Source organism: Phoca vitulina, unplaced genomic scaffold, assembly GCF_004348235.1.
Source record: "Phoca vitulina isolate PV1807 unplaced genomic scaffold, GSC_HSeal_1.0 scaffold22, whole genome shotgun sequence".
NCBI classification, from domain to species: domain Eukaryota; kingdom Metazoa; phylum Chordata; class Mammalia; order Carnivora; family Phocidae; genus Phoca; species Phoca vitulina.
This window is the reverse complement of record NW_022589725.1, coordinates 14,819,328-14,841,656: the sequence shown is the minus strand read 5'-3', so window position 1 is coordinate 14,841,656 and position 22,329 is coordinate 14,819,328. Positions and strand designations below refer to the sequence as shown.

At 46.2% G+C, this 22,329-nt stretch overlaps 2 protein-coding genes across 2 annotated transcripts in view; both read right to left on the bottom strand.

Moving 5' to 3' along the window:
- The window catches only part of EFCAB8 (EF-hand calcium binding domain 8), a 56,396-nt gene extending 46,401 nt beyond the window's left edge, over positions 1 to 9,995 (bottom strand). The window contains exons 1-2 of the mRNA XM_032419953.1: positions 9,927 to 9,995; positions 7,418 to 7,571 (exon numbers count right to left, since the gene is read on the bottom strand). Of these exons, the coding sequence (XP_032275844.1) occupies positions 7,418 to 7,571; positions 9,927 to 9,995 (223 nt within the window). The remainder of the gene's footprint in view (positions 1 to 7,417; positions 7,572 to 9,926) is intronic.
- A 10,003-nt stretch (positions 9,996 to 19,998) lies between these two features.
- MAPRE1 (microtubule associated protein RP/EB family member 1) overlaps positions 19,999 to 22,329 on the bottom strand; it is a 30,424-nt gene continuing 28,093 nt past the window's right edge. The window contains exon 7 of the mRNA XM_032419583.1: positions 19,999 to 21,751. Coding sequence (XP_032275474.1) covers positions 21,695 to 21,751 — 57 coding nt within the window. The 3' untranslated portion in view covers positions 19,999 to 21,694. The remainder of the gene's footprint in view (positions 21,752 to 22,329) is intronic.

Sequence of the window (22,329 nt, the reverse complement as noted above, 5' to 3'; positions counted from 1 at the left end):
GAAAGAAAGAAAGAAAGAAAGAAAGAAAGAAAGAAAGAAAGAAAGAATAATAATGGCAATAAAGAGACATAAATTAATTCAAATATACAGAGAGAGGTGAAGTGTGTCTTTTAAAGGCAGTTAAGGGGCACCTGGGTGACTCAGTCAGTTAAGTGTCTGCCTTCAGCTCGGGTCATGATCCCAGAGTCCTGGGATTGAGCCCCACATCAGACTCCCTGTTCAGTGGGGAGCCTGCTTCTCCCTCTCCCTCGGCCCCTCCCTCTGCCCACTTGGGCTCGCTCTCTCGCTCTCACTCTCTCTCTCAAATAAATAAATAAAATCTTTAAAAAATAAAGGCAATTAAAAGGCTAACTTTGGCTGGAGGGAAAGTTGGGGAGGGGAGAAGAGCAGAGGGCAGGGATAAAATATTCTCCCCATGCTGGGTTTTGTGACTATAAGGGAATCTGTCTGTCAATGGGCCAATATCCCCAACTAGATTTTTTTTTATGTATAATCACAGTCTATAAAAAGTGTTTCTAAAGTCCCCTCCAAATATCTGGACTCCTCGCCACAGTCTGAAGGCTACATATTTTCTGGCTCTGCTCAGATCTCACCTCCCACTGCCATCCCCCCTTTATTCCCGGCTCCAGCCATAATGTCCCCACGCTGTTTCTCACACCACCGAGCATACTCCTACCTCAAGGCCTTTGCACCATCTGGTCCCCTCCACAGGGAAGCCTTCCCGGGCACTATCTAGGGAGGCCCCCTACCCCCGCCACCCAGCTCCACTGTCGCCCCTGACCTTCCGCGTCCCTGCTCTAGCCCATGAGCTCTGCAAGTGCAGAGTGAGCCTGTGCCCTCCGTGACTGGGTCCTTGGCACACGGCACATGCTTGTTCCCCAAGTACTGCTGTTGGCACTAGGATGTGGACACGATGATATCAGGTGCTTCTCTGTGTTTATTCCCACTGACCAGTTAATGAGAGGGACTCGTGAGGAAACCGTGGGGCACAGAGGTGAGGTCATGCGCTCAAGGTCACGGGGCGGCACCTGAGGCTGCCCCCGGCAACCTGGTCCTTCCATGTATGAGTTGGGTATCAGTTGGATGGCACGGAGCCCTCCCTTTGGGAGGGAGCCAGGAGCCAAAGAGCCTTTGTGCAGCGTTGAATGAACAAAGCCCTCTGGCGAGGGAGAGCACTACAGGAAACAACCTGCTCCTTACGCAGGTGTCTAAGAAGCCTGTGACTGTTCAGCACCATGTTAGGTCAATACACTTCTCATCAACGGTTCACCAAACACTTTTTTTGAAAACAAGAAAAGAGAATAGACACAAAGGTATTTGGGAAAGGAAACACACACTGTGGGGTCCAGGCAGGGCCCCCTTCCCCTCTCACCCACCTCAAGCCAAATGGTTAATTAATCACTCAAAAACCTGCATGTGAAAATATCACTTCCTTAGGGAGCGGGTCACCACCAGGATCAGGCAGGAGGACACTTTCTGGGGGGCAGGAAATGTTCTAAAACTTGATCTGGGTGCTGCTTACATGAATGCATGCAGGTGAAAGATGCTGTGAGCTGGACCCCAAAACCTGTGCATTTTGTGGGAAGTAAATGATACCTCAGTGTAAAGATACATATTATTTTACTTCTGAATTGCACTCAGGGTGAACTCTCTAACCGCCTTTCCCTGTACCTCTGAGCTTAGTCAGCTCCAAATTTTTTTTTTTTTTTTTAAGAGAGAGAGAGCAAATGCGAGCGGGAAAGGGGGTATGCAGAGGGAGAGGAAGAGACAGGTTCTTAGACAGGCTCCACACCCAGTGCGGAGCCCAATGTGGGGCTCGATCTCACAACCCATGACTGTCGCCCCTTCCAGCTCAGAAGACAAGGGGGGTGTTCTGACAGCCCACTCTCCCCAGCCTCGGTGGTCCTGGGCCCTTTCCTCAGGGAGGTCCAGCCTCACTCCCGTCCTCCTCTCTTCTGCCTGCACCCTGCTGGCACGTTCCCTCCAGCACCCAGCACTGGACACCCCCTCTGCCCACCACTCCCTGACATGTGCCCACCCACTCTCCTCAGCCACCAGAGACCTTGGACCACACCTGATGGTGCCCTTCCTTGCCTTCGAGGCCTCCTGCCTTCAAGCAGCGACCCCACTGGTCACTCTGGTCTCCTCCATGCTCCGCTGCCTGCCCTGCCCTGTCATTCAGCATGTGCCTCAGCTCTTCTCATCACTGTCCCCTTGCTTTTCTGACACTCTCCTTGAGTGACCTCACCTATTCACCCATCTCTGCGTCTCAGGAGAGAACATGTCTCCCTTGTCTCTGACTGTTCCCAAGTGTTCCCCTGGTCCCTTCAACTCAGCATGCTTAAAATCCGGTTTATTATCTTTTTTTTTAAGATTTTATTTATTTATTTGAGAGAGAGAGAGAGCACAAGCAGGGGGAGTGGCAGGCAGAGGGAGAGGGAGAAGCAGGCTTCCTGCTGAGCAGGGAGCCCGATGTGGGGCTCGATCCCAGGACCCTGGGATCATGACCTGAGCCAAAGGCAGACGCTTAACCGACTGAGGTGCCCTGGTTTATTATCTTTACTCCACCGTATGTTGGCCTTTCCTGTGTTCGCCATCTCTGCTAATGGCATCACCTCCAGCCAGGCGGAAGACCTGAGGGGGTTTCCAATGCCCTCCCTCCTGAAACCTCACAAGAATCCTGTGGTCCAGGGGCACCTGGGTGGCTCAGTTGGTTAAGCAGTTAAGCTTAAGTCTGCTCAGGTCGTGATCCCATAGTGGCTTCCTGCTCAGCGGGGAGCCTGCTTCTGCCTCTGCCTCTGCCTTCCACTCCCGCTGCTTGTGCACGCTCTCTCTGTGTCAAATAAATAAATAAAACCTCAAAAAAAAAAAAAGAATCCTTTGGTCCTAGAAGACAGGTACTGTCATTCTCCCCATCTTACAGATGAGGACACAGAGGCACGGAGAGGTTCGGGGTTTGCCCAAGAACACACAACGGCACCGGGAGGATTTGAAACCAGAAGCCTCCCCTCATCTCCATTATAATGTCCACTACCCTCTGTAGGGCGGTCACGTGAGGAGCCAATCCCTTCCTGGCCAAGACACTTACCTTTCTCCAGCAGCTCTAGATATGTCACCTCCCTGTCAGACCCGCTGCTGGGGCTCAGGGCCCCTCCTGACCTGAGTGCACCCACATCCTCTGTGGCTGCCTCCCTCCCAGCCTTGCCCCAGGACACCCCTCCTCCTCCCAGCATGCAACACCCCTGCACCTCTCCTCTGCCCTCCCCACCTTCTCCTTGGAAACTCCCACTTCACTTTTCTCTTTCTTTGTAAAGCTAAAATGTAGATTATGGACTGTTTGTATCTATTTTTTTAATATACTATAAGCATTTTTTATTTTATTTTTTTAAAGATTTTATTTATTTATTTATTTGAGAGAGCGAGAATGAGAGAGAGAGAGACAGAGCACATGAGAGGGGGCAGGGTCAGAGGGAGAAGCAGACTCCTTGCTGAGCAGGGAGCCAGATGCGGGACCCGATCCCGGGACTCGATTCCAGGACTCCAGGATCATGACCCAAGCCGAAGGCAGTCACTTAACCAACTGAGCCACCCAGGCGCCCCTATAAGCATTTTTTAAATAAATGCAATATTTAAAATATTTAAGAAGAAAATGTTTCCTAGCCTCCCCTCTGCCATTCAGTAGGGGGGCGGGGGGAGGGGTATGTGTGTGTCCCACAGTGCTTGAACTCCTAGGGCACAGTCACCAAGCACAAGCACTGCATGGTCATGTCCCTGGCTCTCCCAGAAGGGGCCCTCTTTCATTTACTTTGGATCTGAAGTGCTGCACTCAGTGTGGGGTGCCCACAGAGCACAGTTTCCATGTCAGGGCACCCGGGTCACTGCATTTGGGCCTGTCGTTAGTGTCTGGCCCCTCCTATGTAAAGTCACAAAGCCACAGGGCTTCATGACAACTGAATCAAATCTGACAAAGGGCTGGGTAACCCATGAAGCTCTGTACCAAGGCTGATTCTTACCCTGCCTGGCAGTGCTTGATGAAATGTCAGCTGGCGAAAGTGGGGGCACACTCGGCATGTGCACCCCCATGTCCCCTCGGGAGCACCTGTGCGGAAGGTCGGTGCCACTCTGGCTCACAGGCTTGGGGCTGCAGGGCCCCCAACTCGGTGGCTCTCCCTTGATCCCCACCCAGCAGCCCGCAAGCACCCCCAGGCAGGCCCCGGAGGTGGGGGCCAGGGGCACACGGACACTTTTAAGACCTCCCAGGAGAGGCACGGACACCCCCCCCTAAAAACCACAGACCCAGGGGCACCTGGATGGCATAGTTGGTGGAGCGTCCAACTCTTTGTTGCACTCAGCACAGAGTCTGCTTAGGACTGTTTCTCTCCTTCTCCATCTGCCCCTGCCCCCTGCGCTCTTTTGCTAGAAAGAAAGAAAAGAAAGAAAGAAAGAAAGAGGAAAGAAAGGAAAAAAGAAAGGAAAGAAAGAAAGAAAGAGGAAAGAAAAGAAAAGAAAAGGAAAGAAAGGAAAGAAAGAAAAAGAAAGAAAGAAAGGAAAGAAGAAAGAAAGAAAGGAAAGAAAGAAAGAAAGAAAGAAAGAAAGAAAGAAAGAAAGAAAGAAGAAAGAAAGAAAGAAAGAAAGAAAGAAAGAAAGAAAGAAAGAAAGAAAGAAAGAAAGAAAGAAAGAGAAAGAAAGAAAGAAAGACCCAGAGACCCTCAGGGCGCCTGGCTGGCTCAGCCGGTGGAACATGCTTGATCTCCGGGGTGTAAGAGCCCCATGTTGGGTGTGGAGATCACTTACAAATAAAACCTTTAAAAAAAAACACAAAGAACCATGGATCCTCCTCAGAGACCTCCAATCAACAAATAAAAAAACTAAGGCCCCGAAAGGGAACTTGTAGAATAGACAGGAGAACCCTGGCGCATCTCCCCTTTTCCCTCTGAGACAGGCACTGATGGTCAGGTCAGGGTTCCCAAGAAACGCTATGGAACCCATATTCATGACTGATTGATTGATTGATTGATTGATTGATTTTAGACAGAGAGAGAGAAAGAGCACAAGCAGGAGGAGCAGACGGAGAGAGAGAATCTGGCTGAGTGCAGAGCGTGACGTGGGGCTCTATCCCACGACCCTGAGATCACGACCTGAGCCGAAATCAAGAGCTGGATGTTTAACCAACTCCACCACCCAGGCGCCCCCATGACCCACCTCTTTAAAAGACTTTTGAGGGGCGCCTGGGTGGCTCAATCGTTAAGCGTCTGCCTTCGGTTCAGGTCATGATCCCAGGGTCCTGGGATCGAGCCCCACATTGGGCTCCCTGCTCAGCGGGGAGCCTGCTTCTCCCTCTCCCTCTGTCTACCACTCTGCCTACTGTGCTCTCTCTGTCAAATAAATAAATAAAATCTTTTTAAAAATAAATAAAAAATAAATAAAAGACTTTTGAAAGAGAAAAATGAACCTATTTTCCTTTACCCTGTATCAACGAAAGGTGAATTTTCCTTTCCTCCATTTAAAACCTGGTCAGTTTTTTTTTTTTTTTTTTTTTTAACGAGGAAACTCTTTTTACATTGATATGAAAAGATGTCAAGACGTATTAGGTAAAAAGCAAAAGGGGAAACTTGATAAAATTATTTTTCTTAAAAGCAGGAGTAGACAATTGTGGGGATCTTTTCTCAATGTATATGGATATCGAATCAGCATGGTGTACGCTTCAAATATGCTACAAATTTATTTGTCAATTATAGCTCAATAAAGCTGAAGGAAAGAAAGCAAGGGGTAGAACAGCATGGACGACAGGCTTCCACTGCATACCAAAGGGGGAGGTGACCACATCGCTTCTGAGCTTCTCCAGGTCACAGGAGACTGAAAGCAAGCACCGCCTGAAGGAGCGGAACTGGGCAGCTTGGGTCTGGCCCGAAGGAGACATTTACTCTGTATGCCAAAAAAGTATCATGGGCAAAGTACTTCTTGACTTTTGAACTGCCTAAATACACTGCCTGCTCAAACATAAACACCATAAAAATCGTGGTCAAAGTTGACACACTCAGGGTCCTCCAAGACCCAGCTGCCAAACACCAACACCAAACCACTCTAGTTAGGAGCCATCTCATCTCCGGGTCAGGCACATGCCAACCGTCCCTGCCCTCACTTTGTTCATCTGTGAGCTGGGGATTTCTTATCCTTTCCTGTCCACATCACAGTATGGCTGTAAAACTCAAATTAATGGGGCCAGGAGCTATGCCCCCAGAGCTGGTACTCGGAGTCTAGTGGATATAAACAAAGATGCCTTTAAGTATTCCTATTACTTGCCTTTATGTGTATCACCCCCAGGAGAAAAATTAAGCTCTAAAGAGAGAAAAAGTCTGATGCACAAAGGATGTTCTTTACAATGTTCTTTAAACTCAGTAAAACCTAAATATCCAACTGTAGTGGAATGGCTTAGTCCACAGTAGAACACTTGCCTTCATGAGTAATGATGGTTTGGAAGACTACAGAAGATATGTAAAAGCCCTTAAGGTATTATACATCCAGAGGAAAAGAAGGGTCTGAAGTCACATACGTAGTACAATTACGGACATGTGAAAACACACATAGCCATCTGTGGTCGAGATACTTCAGGTAGCCCCAGGATGTCCGCCTCCTGGTCTTCATGCTCTCCCGTGATCCCCTCCTCTTGAGTGGAACAGAACCCATGACTTGCTTCTAACCAAGAGAATATGGCAGAAGCGATAGGATGGATGGGGTTTTGTGTACATAAGTGCATACTTATAAGACTGTAGCACACATCTTGCTGGAGTTGCGATCTCCCCAGCTACCCTGAGCCTTGGAATCCACCATGTTGGTGAGTCCCACGTGGCCAGGAACCGTGGGCAGCTGGAGGAGCTGAAAGCAGTCGCCGGCCAATAGCCAAGAGGAAACAGAAGCCTTCAGTCCTGCAGCTGCAAAGAACTGAACCCTGCCAGCAACCTGAGTGGACTTAGAAGTGGATCCTTTCCCCGGCAAGCCCCGGATGATACCACAGCCCCAGCCTAGCGAGACCCCGAGCAGAGGAGCCAGCTGAGCCATGCCCAGACGCCTGGCCCACCGAAACTGTGAGACACTAAATGTGTGGTTTACGCCACTGCGTGTGCAAGAACACTGTCACACAGCAAGAGATAATAAACCATACATATGAAATTGTTTGGAAGAAACTATACCAAAATGCTGACAGTGGTTATATCTGGGAGCTTGGATCAGGGGTATTGCTTTTCTAGATATGAAATAGCCTCCTATAGGCTTACAATATTTATATAATGACAGAAAGTTTTAAAAAGTTTAAAGACACTGGATGAAAAACTGCTTGTCAATTCTGAACCCTGCACACCCCCAGTATGGGTCCCACCCTGTGCAGAAACCAGAAACGGAGCCTGCAAGGCGGCTTTACCTCTGGTCGAGTCAACATCATCCTCAAACATTTTCTCCATCTTGGCCATGTGTAGCGGGGTAAACAGTTGAGACTCATGTTGGCTAAGGGTGATGGATGATGCCGGGGAGCTAAGAACCTCCTCGCTCTTCTGGAATCCACCTGGGGTGGATACCTGAAACAAAGAGGACTATAAGAACTGGGGAGTGAGAGGGTTGATTTCCTGAGCTGAACATTTCTAAGCACATCTTATTGAAATAGAGACTCTTCGCGGGGAGGACAGTGTATGTAGGGTTACAGTGAGGCAAATGAATAAATCTTTAACACTTTTAGACCGAGGAAGACCAAGAAAGATCTAGACTGTCTGTCCTGACTTTGGGGAGTTCACTACTGGTCCCCTTTTGCAGATGCCGTGACTGAGGCTCAGCAAAGGTAGCGGACACGGACAAGGTCTCACCTACACAGACCAGGACTCCAATTTATAAGGTGCTTCCATTCAGTAACTGTATTGTTTCAATCTTCAGTGCTCAGAATTCAAGACCCCAAGGAATCCAGCTCCATCTTCCCCAGCCAATTTGATTTGGTCCTGAGCATCCCAGAGCCCGCCTGGGTCAGGGTCAGATCAAATCATCTGCACACACACTAAAGCTCCCGGAGACACCCCTGATAAGGGCTTTCCGCTTCCTCCTCCCATTGTCTCCCCATGCCCCCCACATAGCCTATTCTGCCCTCTCCAGCCTATCCAGCCTATCCAGCCATCAACAATGAACACCCCCTCTCTGTAGCCCCTACATATCCTTAACACAATGTTTCAGGTCACGAAAGGCTCAGGTCATCAAAGACTGCTTCCCCCAAAGGATGCCAGGAGTGGACCATGGGATAACCACTGAATGTCTGTTGCTCACTGAAATGCACTGCATTGGGTCTTGGGCATTCAAGACTTTGGTTCAAAGAGCTAAAAGACATTGTGGAGGAAGTTGGATGGCTCACTCTCCCCACTGCAACCCCACCAAACCAGCAAACGTGCTCATCCTCCTGTGAACTTCTGTTCATTCCCTCATGGTCTATACACATTTGTTGAGTGTCAGGTACTGTGGGTACACGAGTGCACACAGTGAAGACCTGCCTTCCTGGAGCCCAACAGGAGAGCTAATTAATACTCCCACAGCCACACAGGCCTCAGATTAGACATCTCAGCACCATCTTTGGCTCTTCCCTTCTCCTTCTATGCATTCTTACTGTCCCTCCAGCTGATTCTTACTAGGGTCCTCCTCCTATACCTAACCCCTGCTCCCCCACATCCCTGGCCCATCCCAAACACTGGCCTTGTGCTGGGACAAGTATAGGGATGTCCCCTAACTGGGACCAGAGTTTGGCCTTCCTTTCTCCTCCATCTCCCCACATTGGGATCAATCACCTTTCTGGAAGACAAATCTGATTATAACTTTACCCCAGCTCTGACACTTCCCAGGCTACTACCACGCCCCCCACCCCCACTCCTGAGTGTGGCACTCAAAGCCCTTTGCATTGTAGCCCTGACCTGTCTTTCTAGTTTCAATGCTCACACCATGGTCCAGGCACACCAACTGCTCTCCATCATCCCCAAACGCAGCAAGCATTCTACTTTTACTCACATGTTCCCTCTATGCAATGCAGACCATCTCCCCTTGACGTGAACTCCTACCCACTCTTCAAACCCTGGCTCAAATGACACCTCCTCCAAGGAGCTTTTCCATAACTTTCAGGTGACAGTCATCCCTGCCAACTCCATGCTCCCAAACCCTTTGTTCATATCTGCCATGCATGCATGATACTTGTGCATGTCTGTCCATACGTGTAGACAGCAAGGGAAACACACAGCTGTAGAGTCCCAGAGCTCTGGGTTAGAATTCTGCCTGGCTCCCTACTTCCAAGCTAATTTACCTTGGGCACATCACATCACTTCTCTGAGCCACACATTTCTCATCTGCAAAACAGAGACCCGCAGTACCCACTTTGCAGGTTGTGGTAGTACCTACATGACCCCCGAACACATTGGCAGTCTCAGCAGACTGTAGTTACGCAATAAATGATAGCTCCTATTATTACTCCTGTCTCCTAGTGAGCTCTTTGAAGGCAAGGACATATTTAGTTTATCTTAATTTAATCTTAATTTAACTTGTACTAATGATCTCTCTATTCTCCGGCCCCAAGCATACAATAGACACTAATTGCTTATCTTAGGCTTGAGGGTAATGTCTACAGCCTATCCCACCACTGCCACAACTTGGCTGGACAAAATTAAGGATAGTCCCTGCAGAGACTGCAAATTGGTAGCCTCAGATTTGTTGCATTTGGCCAACATAGTGCTTTAAAAGGGAAAACCAGCCTGCTGCCATGCACAGGTAACTTACCTACCTGGCCTTGTGAATATCTGAGTTTGCTACCCTGATGCAGAGACTGATAACTGATAGACTTCTGAGCTAATGAGCGACACCTGGGCGGCTCTGGAACGCCCCTCCCCTTTACCAACCTCAAATAGTTTTCTTACCTTTTGAGACTGAGGGCTCTCTCTTAAGTCCTCGGAAGACACTGGTCTTGACCTAGAAAAGGGAATCATGGTCACTTTATTCCAACTTTCTAAGACCATGTGGGAGGCTGACCTAGCTAGGTCACAAGAGGGTGGAAAAGAAGTCAGGGTCGGGGGTCGGGGGCCGCTGCCCTGTACCCACAGACACCCCCAGCACGTATCTGATGAGCATCCTTTTTCCCCAGGAGCTCCTCCAGCAGGAAGCTTTTCCCAAGCCTATCCCTGTGAGCCTTCTTTCCCAATGGGAAGGAGTTGTCCTATTGAAGCCCTGGGGCTTCTCAAGTGAATGCCAGAGGATTCCTAAAGCAGGCCACACTTTCTACAGAATTAGAAGGGGCTTAGGAGGCCATGCAGTTAGGAGACCAACTACAATTCACATACCAGGAAAAGAATGTCCAGGGGCAGGCACATGTCCAAAGGGTCAAACACAGGGTCCGGAGATGGGGAAGGATGGCCCTACTTTCCACTTCCTCCCCCTTCCCCCACCTGCCCTCCCGTGCGCCTGGAGACAGGACTTCTATGGAAGGACGGAATCCTCCTCACTGCAACATGGGATCACATGAGAGTATGGGAGAGGTCTGGTCCACAGAGTTCTACTCTGAGAATAGAAAGGACATATTTCTACTGGGTCAGTGGCTCCTCCATGTAAGATGGAAGACAGCACTTTGTTAGGATTATTTGAGTGTCAGTCTGCCTCACCAGCAAGAATCCAAAGAGCTTTTTAGGATGGCAGGGGAATGGCCAGGAAAGAGTCAAGCCCCAGACAGGCTCAGGGGACAGAGCTAATGAGCCAGACTGGCTTGACAAAGGGCTCCTGAGGGTGTGGGGAGGGGAGGAATAGTGGGAGAGAAGAGAGGAAAGAAAAATGGAAGCAGAATGTAGAAGCTCCAGTATTTTGCCAGGGAGTCCGAGCAGGATGAAGGGCAATTATGGAAACTCATCAGCATAAGCGGAGGGAAGATTGAAGACTGGCCAACAGTGTCCCAACCTAAATTGTCTTGGCGGCAGCTCAGATGTGAAAACCAAAGGAGAGAAAGGAGCCAAAGGAAAGGAAATTTGGAAGCCAAGAACCAGGGTAACTGAGGGTAACATTTCCAGGAAAGGCAGCAAGGAGGGAAAGTGGCTTCATGCATGTGATGCTGGGCTGTCCAATTAGAAATGAGAAACAAATACCTGGAAATATGGGGCCTGAAACTGATGACTGGCTATATTTAGGGGATAGAAAGAGGAGGGGAAACATGCAAAAGACAGGAGGAAGGGAGCCTCAGAGTGGACGGAGAGGGTAAGAAAAAGACAAGGCCACTGAACACAGCCATTAAAGGTCACTGAGGAAAAAGCTGCAGGAGTGGATTGATAGATCCACTTCTGTTAAGAATATTGTGCATGGGGGCACCTGGGTAGCTCAGTTGGTTGAGCGTCTGCCTTTGGCTCGGGTCATGATCCTGGGGTCTGGGATTGAGCCCCATGCCAGGCTCTCTGCTCAGTGGGGAGCATGCTTCTCTGCCTGCCGCTCCCCCTGCTTGTGCTGTCAGGTAAATAGATGAAATCTTAAAAAAAAAAAAAAAAAAAAGAATATTGTGTATGTATATGTTGGCACATGCATAGAAACAGAGCCTGGAAAAATACACTCCAAATTTAGTGGTGGTTTCTCTGGCAGGTGAGATTATGGAGGATTTCTATAGTCTAAATCATGCATTTCTCCATTTTTAATTCAAAAAACATTCATGGCAATCTTTAGGATTTATTTCGGTGGAGCAGGTCAAGTGGTGGGTAGCGATTTACATCACTCATCTGTGAAAGACCACTGGCTGGGATTGGTCGCTGCAGCATCATTCGTAGCGGCAAAAAATAAGGCAAATTGGCTATGGAAGTGGAGCGGCTGAGTGAATCAGTACGCCTGCGCTCAGAACATCCCCACAGCACTCAAAAGGCTGAACCTGGCCTTCAGCAGAGGACTAGCAGGGATTTCCAATAGGTAGTAATAAGTAAGAAAAGATGCAAAAAGTGCACAGTACGATGCCAATTTTTATAAAAGAATGACAAATAGGTATGTATTTACACATATAAGAACATGTGTGTACATACACACACATACATACACACATTTGTAAACAGGACTACCCTTAACAATTATGGGGCCGAGAACAAGAGAACAAATATAGGTCCACAGAGCAAGTGGTTTTAAGTAGTTAGAAATCAAGTTAATATACTATTAAATAAAGCACATTCTCTTCTTCTACCTTGACAAATACTTTCCATAACCTGGAAAACCAGTTTCAAATTTACAGTTCTTGAACTCCTCAGCAAAGTGCCAGAATTTGGCAGTGTGGACAGAACCAGCTTCCAAGTCCTCTGCCCACCCACCACACTCAACCCGTCCTGGTTAAGGGGCTTGTGGATGGTGGCAGGTTGACAGACACCCCAGCCCACATGCAAGCCACACCTCACCTCCACTGCTCCACGGCCACCTCAAACCTAAGGGGCTGCCCTCAAAAATTATGCACTGGGCAACAGGCCCACAAAGAATCAGATTCAAAGCACTTTGGGCAGGGGACTCCAGTATTTAGAGCTGTCAGGGCTGGGGGGGGGCTCTAAGGGCCATTAGTAGGACCATTGGTGAAATTTGAACACGGACTCTATATTCTTTTCTTTTTAAAAGATTTTTTATTTATTTGACAGAGAGATACACAGCGAGAGAGGGAACACAAGCGGGGAAGTAGGAGAGGGAGAAGCAGGCTTCCCGCTGAGCAGGGAGCCCGATGCAGGGCTCGATCCCAGGACCCTGGGATCATGACCTGAGCCGAAGGCAGACTCTTAATGACTGAGCCACCCAGGCGCCCCGAGACTCTATGTTCTTAGGTAATAATCAAATTAATGTTGTTTCCTGTTTTTGACTACTGTACTGTGGCTATAAGAGAGAATGTTCTTGGGGCGCCTGGATGGCTCAGTCCGTTGAGCGTCTGCCTTCAGCTCAGATCATGTCCCAGGGTCCAGGGATCAGGGCCCACACTGGGCTCCCTGCTCAGCGGGGCGTCTGCTCCTCCCTCTCCCTCTGCCCCTCCACACAACTTGTGTTCTCTCTCAAATAAATAAAATCTTAAAAAAAAGAGAGAATGTCCTTGTTCTTAACACACACGAGTATTAAGGGCAAAAGGGTACAATGTAATTTATTCTCAAGAATTCAACAAACATGTATAATGATAAAGCAAAATGTTCACAATCTGGACAAATGCGAGTTCTTTATACCATTCTTACAACTATTTAAATATTTTTGTTTCAAATTACTAAAAGTTTCATGAGTGATAAGTATGTGTCTCACCAAAACACCCTTCTCTGTGTATGTTCATGGACCAAACAAGTGGAAAAATACTGATTGAGGGCAAGAGACACCCAAGAGAAAAGTTAAGAGTAAGAATAAGTAGCAGAGAGAAATACTAGTACTCTACTAGTGAAGGAAAAAAATTGAGATGTAGAATTAAACTTCTAGGGGCACCTGGGTGGCTCAGATGGTTAAGCTCAGATGGTTAAGCGTCAGATGGTTAAGCGTTGGCTCAGGTAGTGATCCCAGCATCCTGGGATCAAGCCCCGCTTTGGGCTCCCTGCTCAGTGGGGAGCCTGCTTCTCCCTCTGCCTCTGCCCCTCCCCCTGCTCATGCTCTCTCATGAATAAAATCTTAAAAAAAAATTAAATTTCTATCTAGAATTAGAGAACAGGTTAAGATAAGAAGCCATCCCCATTGGCCTCCATCTGCTCCCTCACCTTTCCCTGCTCTGGGGGACGTGGCGGGGTGGAGCACGCCACAAACCTGGAAACGGGAGAGATTGGAACAGCCACTAGGGGAGCATACCAGGTATGGGAAGAGAATCATTGGTTTGCGGAATTGGTGTGTAAGAATTCATACGGGCAGATGACTTAAGGCCAAACACGGTTACAGCTGTCCTGGAAACAGAGATGCCGTCCTGTTCAGCCTTTGGTTGCAGGCAAATGCACCTTGGGGCCCGTGTGTCCAATCTTTGGGAGACGTTAACTCCAAACCCTCACTCACCCTGAACCAGTGTGTTCTCCCCAGGTAACCTTGCTGGCTACATTTGACAGAGGTATGCTGGTTTTCGACTTCCATTTCAACTGAGACATCTTGGCGCTGTCCCGGAGTCCCAAGGAGCTCCTCTATGAAGTCACTGCAGAACTCCGAGGGCTTCCGCAGAGTCAGCTGGCCACGTTTAGAACCAGGAGAACGAGACAGTTCCACGTGCAGAACACAAAACGGAACATCAGAATCCATCCCACAAACCACACCACACAGCCATCTTTCATCCAATGTGAGACATTCTCTTTATTGATAGAAGTTGAGCTTACAGCAACAACAGGAGCTACAGCACACTCAGACAGGACAAGTATGAGTACAACATGCCCCGTAGGACATACACAGCACAGTGCCCACCTCCCACGGAAACGGTGGGAAATGCCAGGGGGCCTTATAAAGGAGGATTCACCAAAACCAAAAGGCCAATTGGCCCCCACAGTTGGGACACGGAAGGCACAGCTCTCTATGCTGTCCTCTGCGTGAGCTCCAATTCTTTGACAAGAGGAAGGCTACAACAGCATTGTGGATGGGGGTCCTTCGATCTAACCTCAGAGAGGCCTGGACTAGATGCAGCACTGTTCAATCTTGGTCCATGGCACAATACAACAGGGTGACTTGGTCAAAGATAAATCTGTTGGGAAGATTTCAACCAGGGACATGGATACCCGGGTTTAAAGATACCCAGGTTAAATCCTATTTCGTGACCTAGATGTTACCAAAATGTTAATTTACCACCAAACAAGACATTCTCCCCAGATCTATACCACAAAGACAACACCAACATACAAAAAAAGAAGTCTGCTCCCGTTTCATCAATAATGGAGACACAATTTTGTCACACTGTAGAATATTAAAAGTAGAGTGGTTCAATGAAATGTCATAAAAGGTACAACTCTTTAAAATCAGTTTTATTAAACTAGGTATTAATACTAGAAGGATTTACTGAAAAAAGAAAACAAGGCGAATGGTTCCACATTTGACTGTTTCCCACTCTTCTTGGCTTTCATTTTCCAGGCCAATGTTACTATTTCTATGTATTCCTGCACTTGTCAATTTTTCGATATGAGCCTAAAATATGCTAAATTCTGTCATAATAAATATATTTCTCCTTCCCTGGGAAGAAATAGGAGAAAAAGGGGGAAATATTAAGATGCATTCCACTCTTTAGGTAAAGAAAGCTCAGAAAACTCCCACCTAAAAAGAATGAAAATATGACCATCAATAACTCAGGTTAAAAAACCAAAAGACACAACAAGACAAAACAAAACCCAAAAAACTAAAAATAGAAGTGGGAAGGAAGATGTTCACAAGTAAAATCTCCTAAGGGCCCCTGGGTGGCTCAGTTAAGCATCCAACTCTTGATTTCAGCTCAGGTCGTGGGATGGAGCCCCTGTGTTGAGCCCCACTTGCAGCAGGGAGTCTGTCTGGGATTCTCTCCCTCTGCCCCTCCCCACCCCTACACTCTCTAAAATAAATCTTTAACACAAGTTCAAATGCCAAAGATTTCAAAGTACCATGATTTAAAAAAAAAAAAAAAAAAAAACAGATTCTCAATGTGCTTCATTAAGTACTTACCCACCTCCTCCCCCCAAAAGAAAACACTTCTTAAGGACTGGGGGGAAAATATTAAATCACAGAAGTAGAAATTCTTAGGAAATTTTTTTAAATTATTTTTATTTCATTCAACATTGAATTACTTCTTCTCTCAGCCTTTAAAATTAATAGGGAGGGTGGTGCACACAGAGGCAAGCTGGGATAGCCTACAGCTACCTGTAAAAAACACAGTTTATTCCATTCAACCATGCAGGATTCAGATTTTAAACTAAAAACAGCAGTCATATGTAATTATACATTTAACTCTCCCATCCTTTTATAGAAAAACATATAAAATACAAAAAAAAAAAAAGGTAGTATTGGGTTAGAAACCTTTAGAATGCTAAAATCCAGATGGACCATGAGGTATGACAGACCTTAAAATCACTAGCACTACCTCAGAATAAATCAACAGGGCCCCCACATGAGAACTATGAATACAAACGTAGTAAAACTACTGGTGAGCAAGGAAGGGAGGAAAGGAACCTGCAGGTCACTCAAACCCAACTAGGATAAGCCACAGCAGATCCCAGTGCAGCATATCTAGACTCTTGTACTACACGGCCGTTCGGGGATGGGCGTACAGCAGGCCCCCTTCCCCACAGATTCACTCTCCACGGCCTGTCACCCACAGCCAACTGCGGCCTGGAAGCAGAAGGTCAGCAGTAGCCTAACACTACGTCACAGTGCCTACGTCATTCGCCTGACTTCACCTCCACACGTGGACGTTTCACCATCTCCCATCATCACAAGAAGGGGGGAGGATGGCACGCTAAGATCCTCTGAGAGACCATATTCATTGACCTTTTATTACAGTATACTGTTCCACTTGTTCTATTATTAGTTGTTGCTAATCTCTTACTGTGCCTGATTTATAAATTATTTTATCATAAGTATGTCTGTATAGGAAAAAACGTAGGACACAGAGGAATCGGTACTGGCTGCGGTTTCGGGCATCCACTGGGGGTCTTGGAAATGTCTCCTCTGCAGCTACGGTGGGACTGCTGTATTAGCAAAGCTCTCCCTGCAGCTTGCAGCCAAATGCGGGTTAAACTACTTGTTACTTCTCCTGTCAAAGCTTCTTTTACAAACTTTTTTTAAAAGTAGGCTCCATACACAGCGTGGAGCTCGATGCAGAGCTTGAACTCACAACCCTGAGATCAAGACCTGAGCTGAGGGGCACCTGGGTGGCTCAGTCAGCTGGGTGACCAACTCTTAGTTTGGTTCAGGTCATGATCTCAGGGTTGTGAGATGGAGCCCCCATGCTGGGCTCCACATTGGGCTCTACACTGGCCATGGAGCCTGCTTGGGATTCTTTCTCTCCCTCTCCCTCTGCCCCTCCCCACCCTTATTTCTCCCTCTCTAAAAAATAAAATGACCTGAGCTGAAATCGGGAGTCAGATGCTTAACCAACTGAGCCACCCAGGCACCCCTAGAGTCAAAACTTTTATTAAAACACAGAGAAATTGTACACTTTACAATTTCATTGTCAGTGAGAATTTTTTCAAACTTCCACATACAAAGTGTATGCAGCTGATGCTAAGAAAGATCGTGTTTTTCTCTGAACCAAAGCTGTCCCTCTCCTGATGAAAACTGGCCCCAGGGGCATCATTTGCCAGAACTAGGCACTCCTCCATTCTTTTCTGTGATCAGCTTTTCACAGACCTAAGTAACTGTCTCTGGTCCAAAAGAGATCTTGGGGAAACCATCCTTGGCCCACTCCCCACTGAACCAATGAAAAACTGTGCTCTGGAGACCTGGGATGCAGGCCTGGAGGAGGACCGTGGTCTCAACTGCTGGTCCCACTGACTCCCTCATTCATTTTGGTAAAGGTCAGAGGACTCAAGCCACACACTCCCTTTATACATTCAGTCTACCCACTTGTATGCTTAACCCTGGACTTTAATAGTCTACACTGCAATTTTGTGAGTCACACACTAAGGCTGAATCTTAGAAACTCCCCTCTGCCCCCACTGAAAACTAGGAAGAACCATAAAGCCAGCTCTGTTAAGACTTACCCAGATGGGCTGAATCACACCTACCAACTTCCCAAATCTCATTCTACAACCAGAACTGAAAGTTAGGGTTAGGGTTAGTAAAAAGAATAAATTCCTCTTCCTCCTCTTGCTCATGCCTGCACCCAGCTTATCCCAACAATGCCTGCAGACTGGGGAAAACACTTCAAATAAACCAGGAAAAGGGAGGAATTTTTTTTTAATTTTTAAAGTAAGACGTGACAGAACTGCCAACTGCTGACAGATCACTCTGCAATTCTAAATCTCTCTCGATACCATCTACAAAGTTCTAGGCTTTGGTGGTTAACCTACACTGTGGGAACTCAAAAGTAGGACATCGTCCTAAATTTTACCTCAACACTGACCACAGGCTCAGGTTCATGTGGTTCAAGCCATTACTTCTACTTCCATGCTCTCTGTTGACACCAGCCAGATTTGGGTCACCCGCACTAATCTCATTAGGTTCATCAGGCTTAAAGCCTAGGTTGTGTTTGTGGACTATGGTGAACTGTGGTAAATATCACAAAAGGAGCTCCTCATACCAAACCTTGTAAAATACTCCTTAAAGAAAAACTTCTCTAGAGTCACTTTGGTTATAGCAAAACTGCTTCCTGTCCAACACCATATTACATTCTAGAGAGTACACCTTGAAGAAAATACAAGTTTTTAAATCAATGAATGTGAATTACTGAATCACTGAATCTTCATTTCAAAGAAAATGGTGAAATGTGTGTTTAGACTTCAATTTCCCTCAGGAAAAACAGGATGAAAATCATAGTCTGAAAACCTAAAGGAGCTGGACTCCTCAATACCACCACCAAGCTGAAAAAGAAACAGTAAAGGAACTTGTTACTTATTTTACAAAGTACTGGAAGCCTATCTTAAGCAGTGCCCTCCTGAATTTTCAGGATACAAAAACCCTGTCCTAAACTTTTCAGATCTAGAAATTCTAGAGAATGTCAGCTGATCTGAAGAACCTATGCGGGTCTTTCTAACGTTGTGGCTGCTTTTTCTAGCAGCTCATACTGATCCCAACAAGTACCCAGTGAGTGAGGCACTTCAGCCAACATCATCATCCCCACTTTGCAGGTCAGAACAAGAGAGATCAATTAGCTGAGAAGTCACAAAGTTAGGAGGGACCTGCAAGGACTCAAATCTGATGTTCCCCCATCAGAATCAGACTTGAACTTGTAGGCACGTATGTAAGGCCAAAGTACAAGTCTGAGGGCTACATCAAGCCCATGTCGCCTGAGGTACATAGTAAAATGCAGATTTTCAATCTTCCAACTCAATTTCTGGAGATGGACTTCAGAAATATGTCAGTCAAGTTCCCCAGGTGATTCTGAAGCCCATTAGTTTGAGGACCACCAGCCTGAGTGAATCATAAATCCCAATCCAGCCAGAGGACCCATGTGTTTACCTTTCCTCAAGCAACAGAGAACTCGCCAAGCAAACCAAACAGCTTATTCAAGTTAACTGCACCAAGTGACCTAACCTGAACTAGTCCTATCAAGACTTTATAGGCCTCAGCCTAAAGAACAAGGTCAATAGACTTAGGCCAGAGGTACAGAGAGGATCAGCTTCACTCCTTCCAAGGTAACTTCTTAGTTGACATTACCCTATAGTGTCTTCACCAACTCCAAGCATGCCTGGAGGTATCTTCTTGTAGACTGCCAACACATGGGGTGTCAAATTCCTTCTGAAGGTGCACAACATTTCAAGAAAGGTATCATACCACTAATTTCTAGGGGAAGTAACGTGGATTTAACCCTAGGCAAAATCATCAAGTTGGGTTTACAGAGCATCCATAATTGTGGCAAGAACCCTAAAGATCATACAGAAACTACCTCCTACCCATTTAACTTTATTTCATACTGAAAATGGCAGCAAGTCTCCTTTTGAACTCATTTCTTATAGCATAGAATTTTAAAAGGGAGGGGAAAATGATGACAATTTCAGGTTATTTCATAGATTCAGACTGTGTTCACTGCCTTTGAAACATACTTTCAGGGGAGGGGGGGGAAAGTATCTCCCCATGGTACCCAGCAAGCACTGTCCTGCTGCAGTTCTCAGGAGGAATCCGCCTGAAAAGGCTTCAAGGCTGCGGGGCCAAGCCTTGGACTTCTCAAAGACCTCTCACAGTAACATGAGAATGTCTAACAGCAGGAGACTGAGAAATGTGAAGAACGGAGAAAAAAGGAACAGGCTTAGAAATAAGTACATTTGAAAAAACAGTGAAAGACTGAAAAGATCACTCTGAATATAAGAAAGAAGAATCGGTACCTTACCATTTGAACCTAAAAGAATATACCCAGGACAAGACAAATTTCAGAAGACATGACACTCTTGAAATACAGAATTTTATTTAGAAACTGTTTAAAGTAGAAAAAAACCCTGTCAAGAAAGACCAGGTGGAAAATGGGTTCCCAATAAAATGGAATTTTAGGGCAACAAAAGTCTAAAAGGCCACAAAAGAGAAATAGCACCACTGTTATTTGAACAATGGCTAGTTACTTGCATTTTTTGGCATTGTTAATTACTGAATCTGGGTTTTCCTCTGAATTCCACACAGAGCATGCACTACACAACAATTTTATCATAAAATATCTGCTTTCTACACACATTTTAGGACAAGCTACCACCAGGAACAAATCAATACAAATACATCAGGGACTGAACAATCTCAGTAGTGGGTGACACACATTTTGCAGAATTCTGCCAAACAAAGGAGCTGAACAGGCTAGGGGCAAAGCAAATGAGGAAGAGTTAAGGAATGAAATATTTTAAATATTAATAATTAATTCAGACACGGTACTGTATCTTCTGCAAAAGAAAATTAACATTTAGTAACACGCTAACGAATTTTATCTCCAAAGAGATTAGTGCACTGGCAAAGTATTCCGATAACAGTGGAGGGCGGTGGACAGCAGGTACCGAGAACACCCAGCCTTGCAGATCCCAAGGTAGCGATGGCCTTCAATGGTCACTCCCTTTGCCAGAAGTCCAGAAAGAACTTGCAGCGTGACCACCTGCCTGCTGAACTTACACTCTAAGCAGCAAACTTTAAGGAGCCAAAGAGGAGTCCCCAGTGGGCGAGGGGAGCAGAGAAGAGAAACATGTTCAATGTAAACTTAAAAGACAGTAAAATGGGACACGACCCCCATTCAAATCCCAGAGATGTGGGCAAGTCCCCAAAAGTAGTTGTTAGATTTAAAAATTGGACATACCTCATTCCCCAAGAAACACAATACATAGAAATTTCAGGGATAACTGGAAAAAATCATCAGAGAAATGTTCAATGAAATTCAAGCTCTTCAACTCAAACATCCCAGGGCTGAAACACACCCTCTATTCATCCAGGCAACAATGCCTCTTACTTCTTAGAGCAGGGATACTATTGGTCAAGGACACCAAATGGCTTTACAGAGCAACTTTTTAAACTTTCCTTTTGGGCCAAGGTCTAGGTCTTTGAGGATTCAAGCAGCCCTGCAAGGCCTGTGAACAGCAGATTCCGAAGGTCCAGAGGTCTGGCCCTTCTTCCTTCCCAGATACAATGTCAAACATGTAAAATCTCCTGTCATGTTACATTTTATATTTTGAAATATGGAAGCATATTTTAAATACTCTTAAGGCATTTATTTATTAAAACGTTCTCTGCCAAGATTTCACATTAGCTTAAAATTCAAATCAGTCTTTACATTTCTCTACTGAGGTTTCCACCTCAGAGTATCACATAAAAACACCTTCTCCAGCAATCAGTGTTACCAGCGTCCACACGGTGAGCCCCATGGTCAGCCTCTTTGTTCCCTAGGTGACCCAACTAGATGTTAATACTGCTCTGCTACAGGGTAAAAGCTCCTAACTCAAACTCATTGGAAAAGGGGTGAAACTTCTGCAAAGTGCACTTTAAGAAGAGGTACTGTTTGCTCATGAAAAGAAACCAGTGAGTCCTCTAAGAATAATAAAAGGGGGTATTTTACAGTTAAGCACATGATTTGGAGTGAAGAATTCGGATGTTGCTCTGCTGGTCCAGGCCATTAATACTCTTCTTGTTCCTCCTGTGGGCCCCCTTCATCAGGTATCACAAAGCCTTCCTAAAACGGGAAAACAAGAGGGGAAAGCTATTACTCAGCACCAAATGAAGGATCAGTTTCTACTGTGGGGCCACTTTCCTCATATTTACAGCCTCTCAAAGTCAACGGCTCTTCCTGTCTCTACCACACACTTGACGTTTAATAGCACAAGGCCACGTGACCACCACTTTATCAGACAGTGGAAACATCTCACAAAAGGCAAAAACTAAGCAGAAATTTACCCTCAAAAGTTGATTTCTTAAATATGTCTTGATTATGATGACGATTTCACACATCATCAAGTTGTACTTAAATAGGTACAGTTCATTACATCAATTCTACCTCAGTAAGATTGTTAAAAATATATATATATATATACCCTCAAAAATCCCTGAAGTCGTCATGAAAGTTCAGTACCATGCCATCTCCTCTCAATAAACTGTCTATACAGCCAGCTTTTCTTTACGCCCTCCTCTGATCGCACTTAAGGACCATGAATGCCATTGTGGGTGCTGTGGGTTTACCCAAAATACTCACAATACCCACAGTAGCCACCAAGACTGATCCAATATTAGTGGCATGGGAATACAGCCGATTCG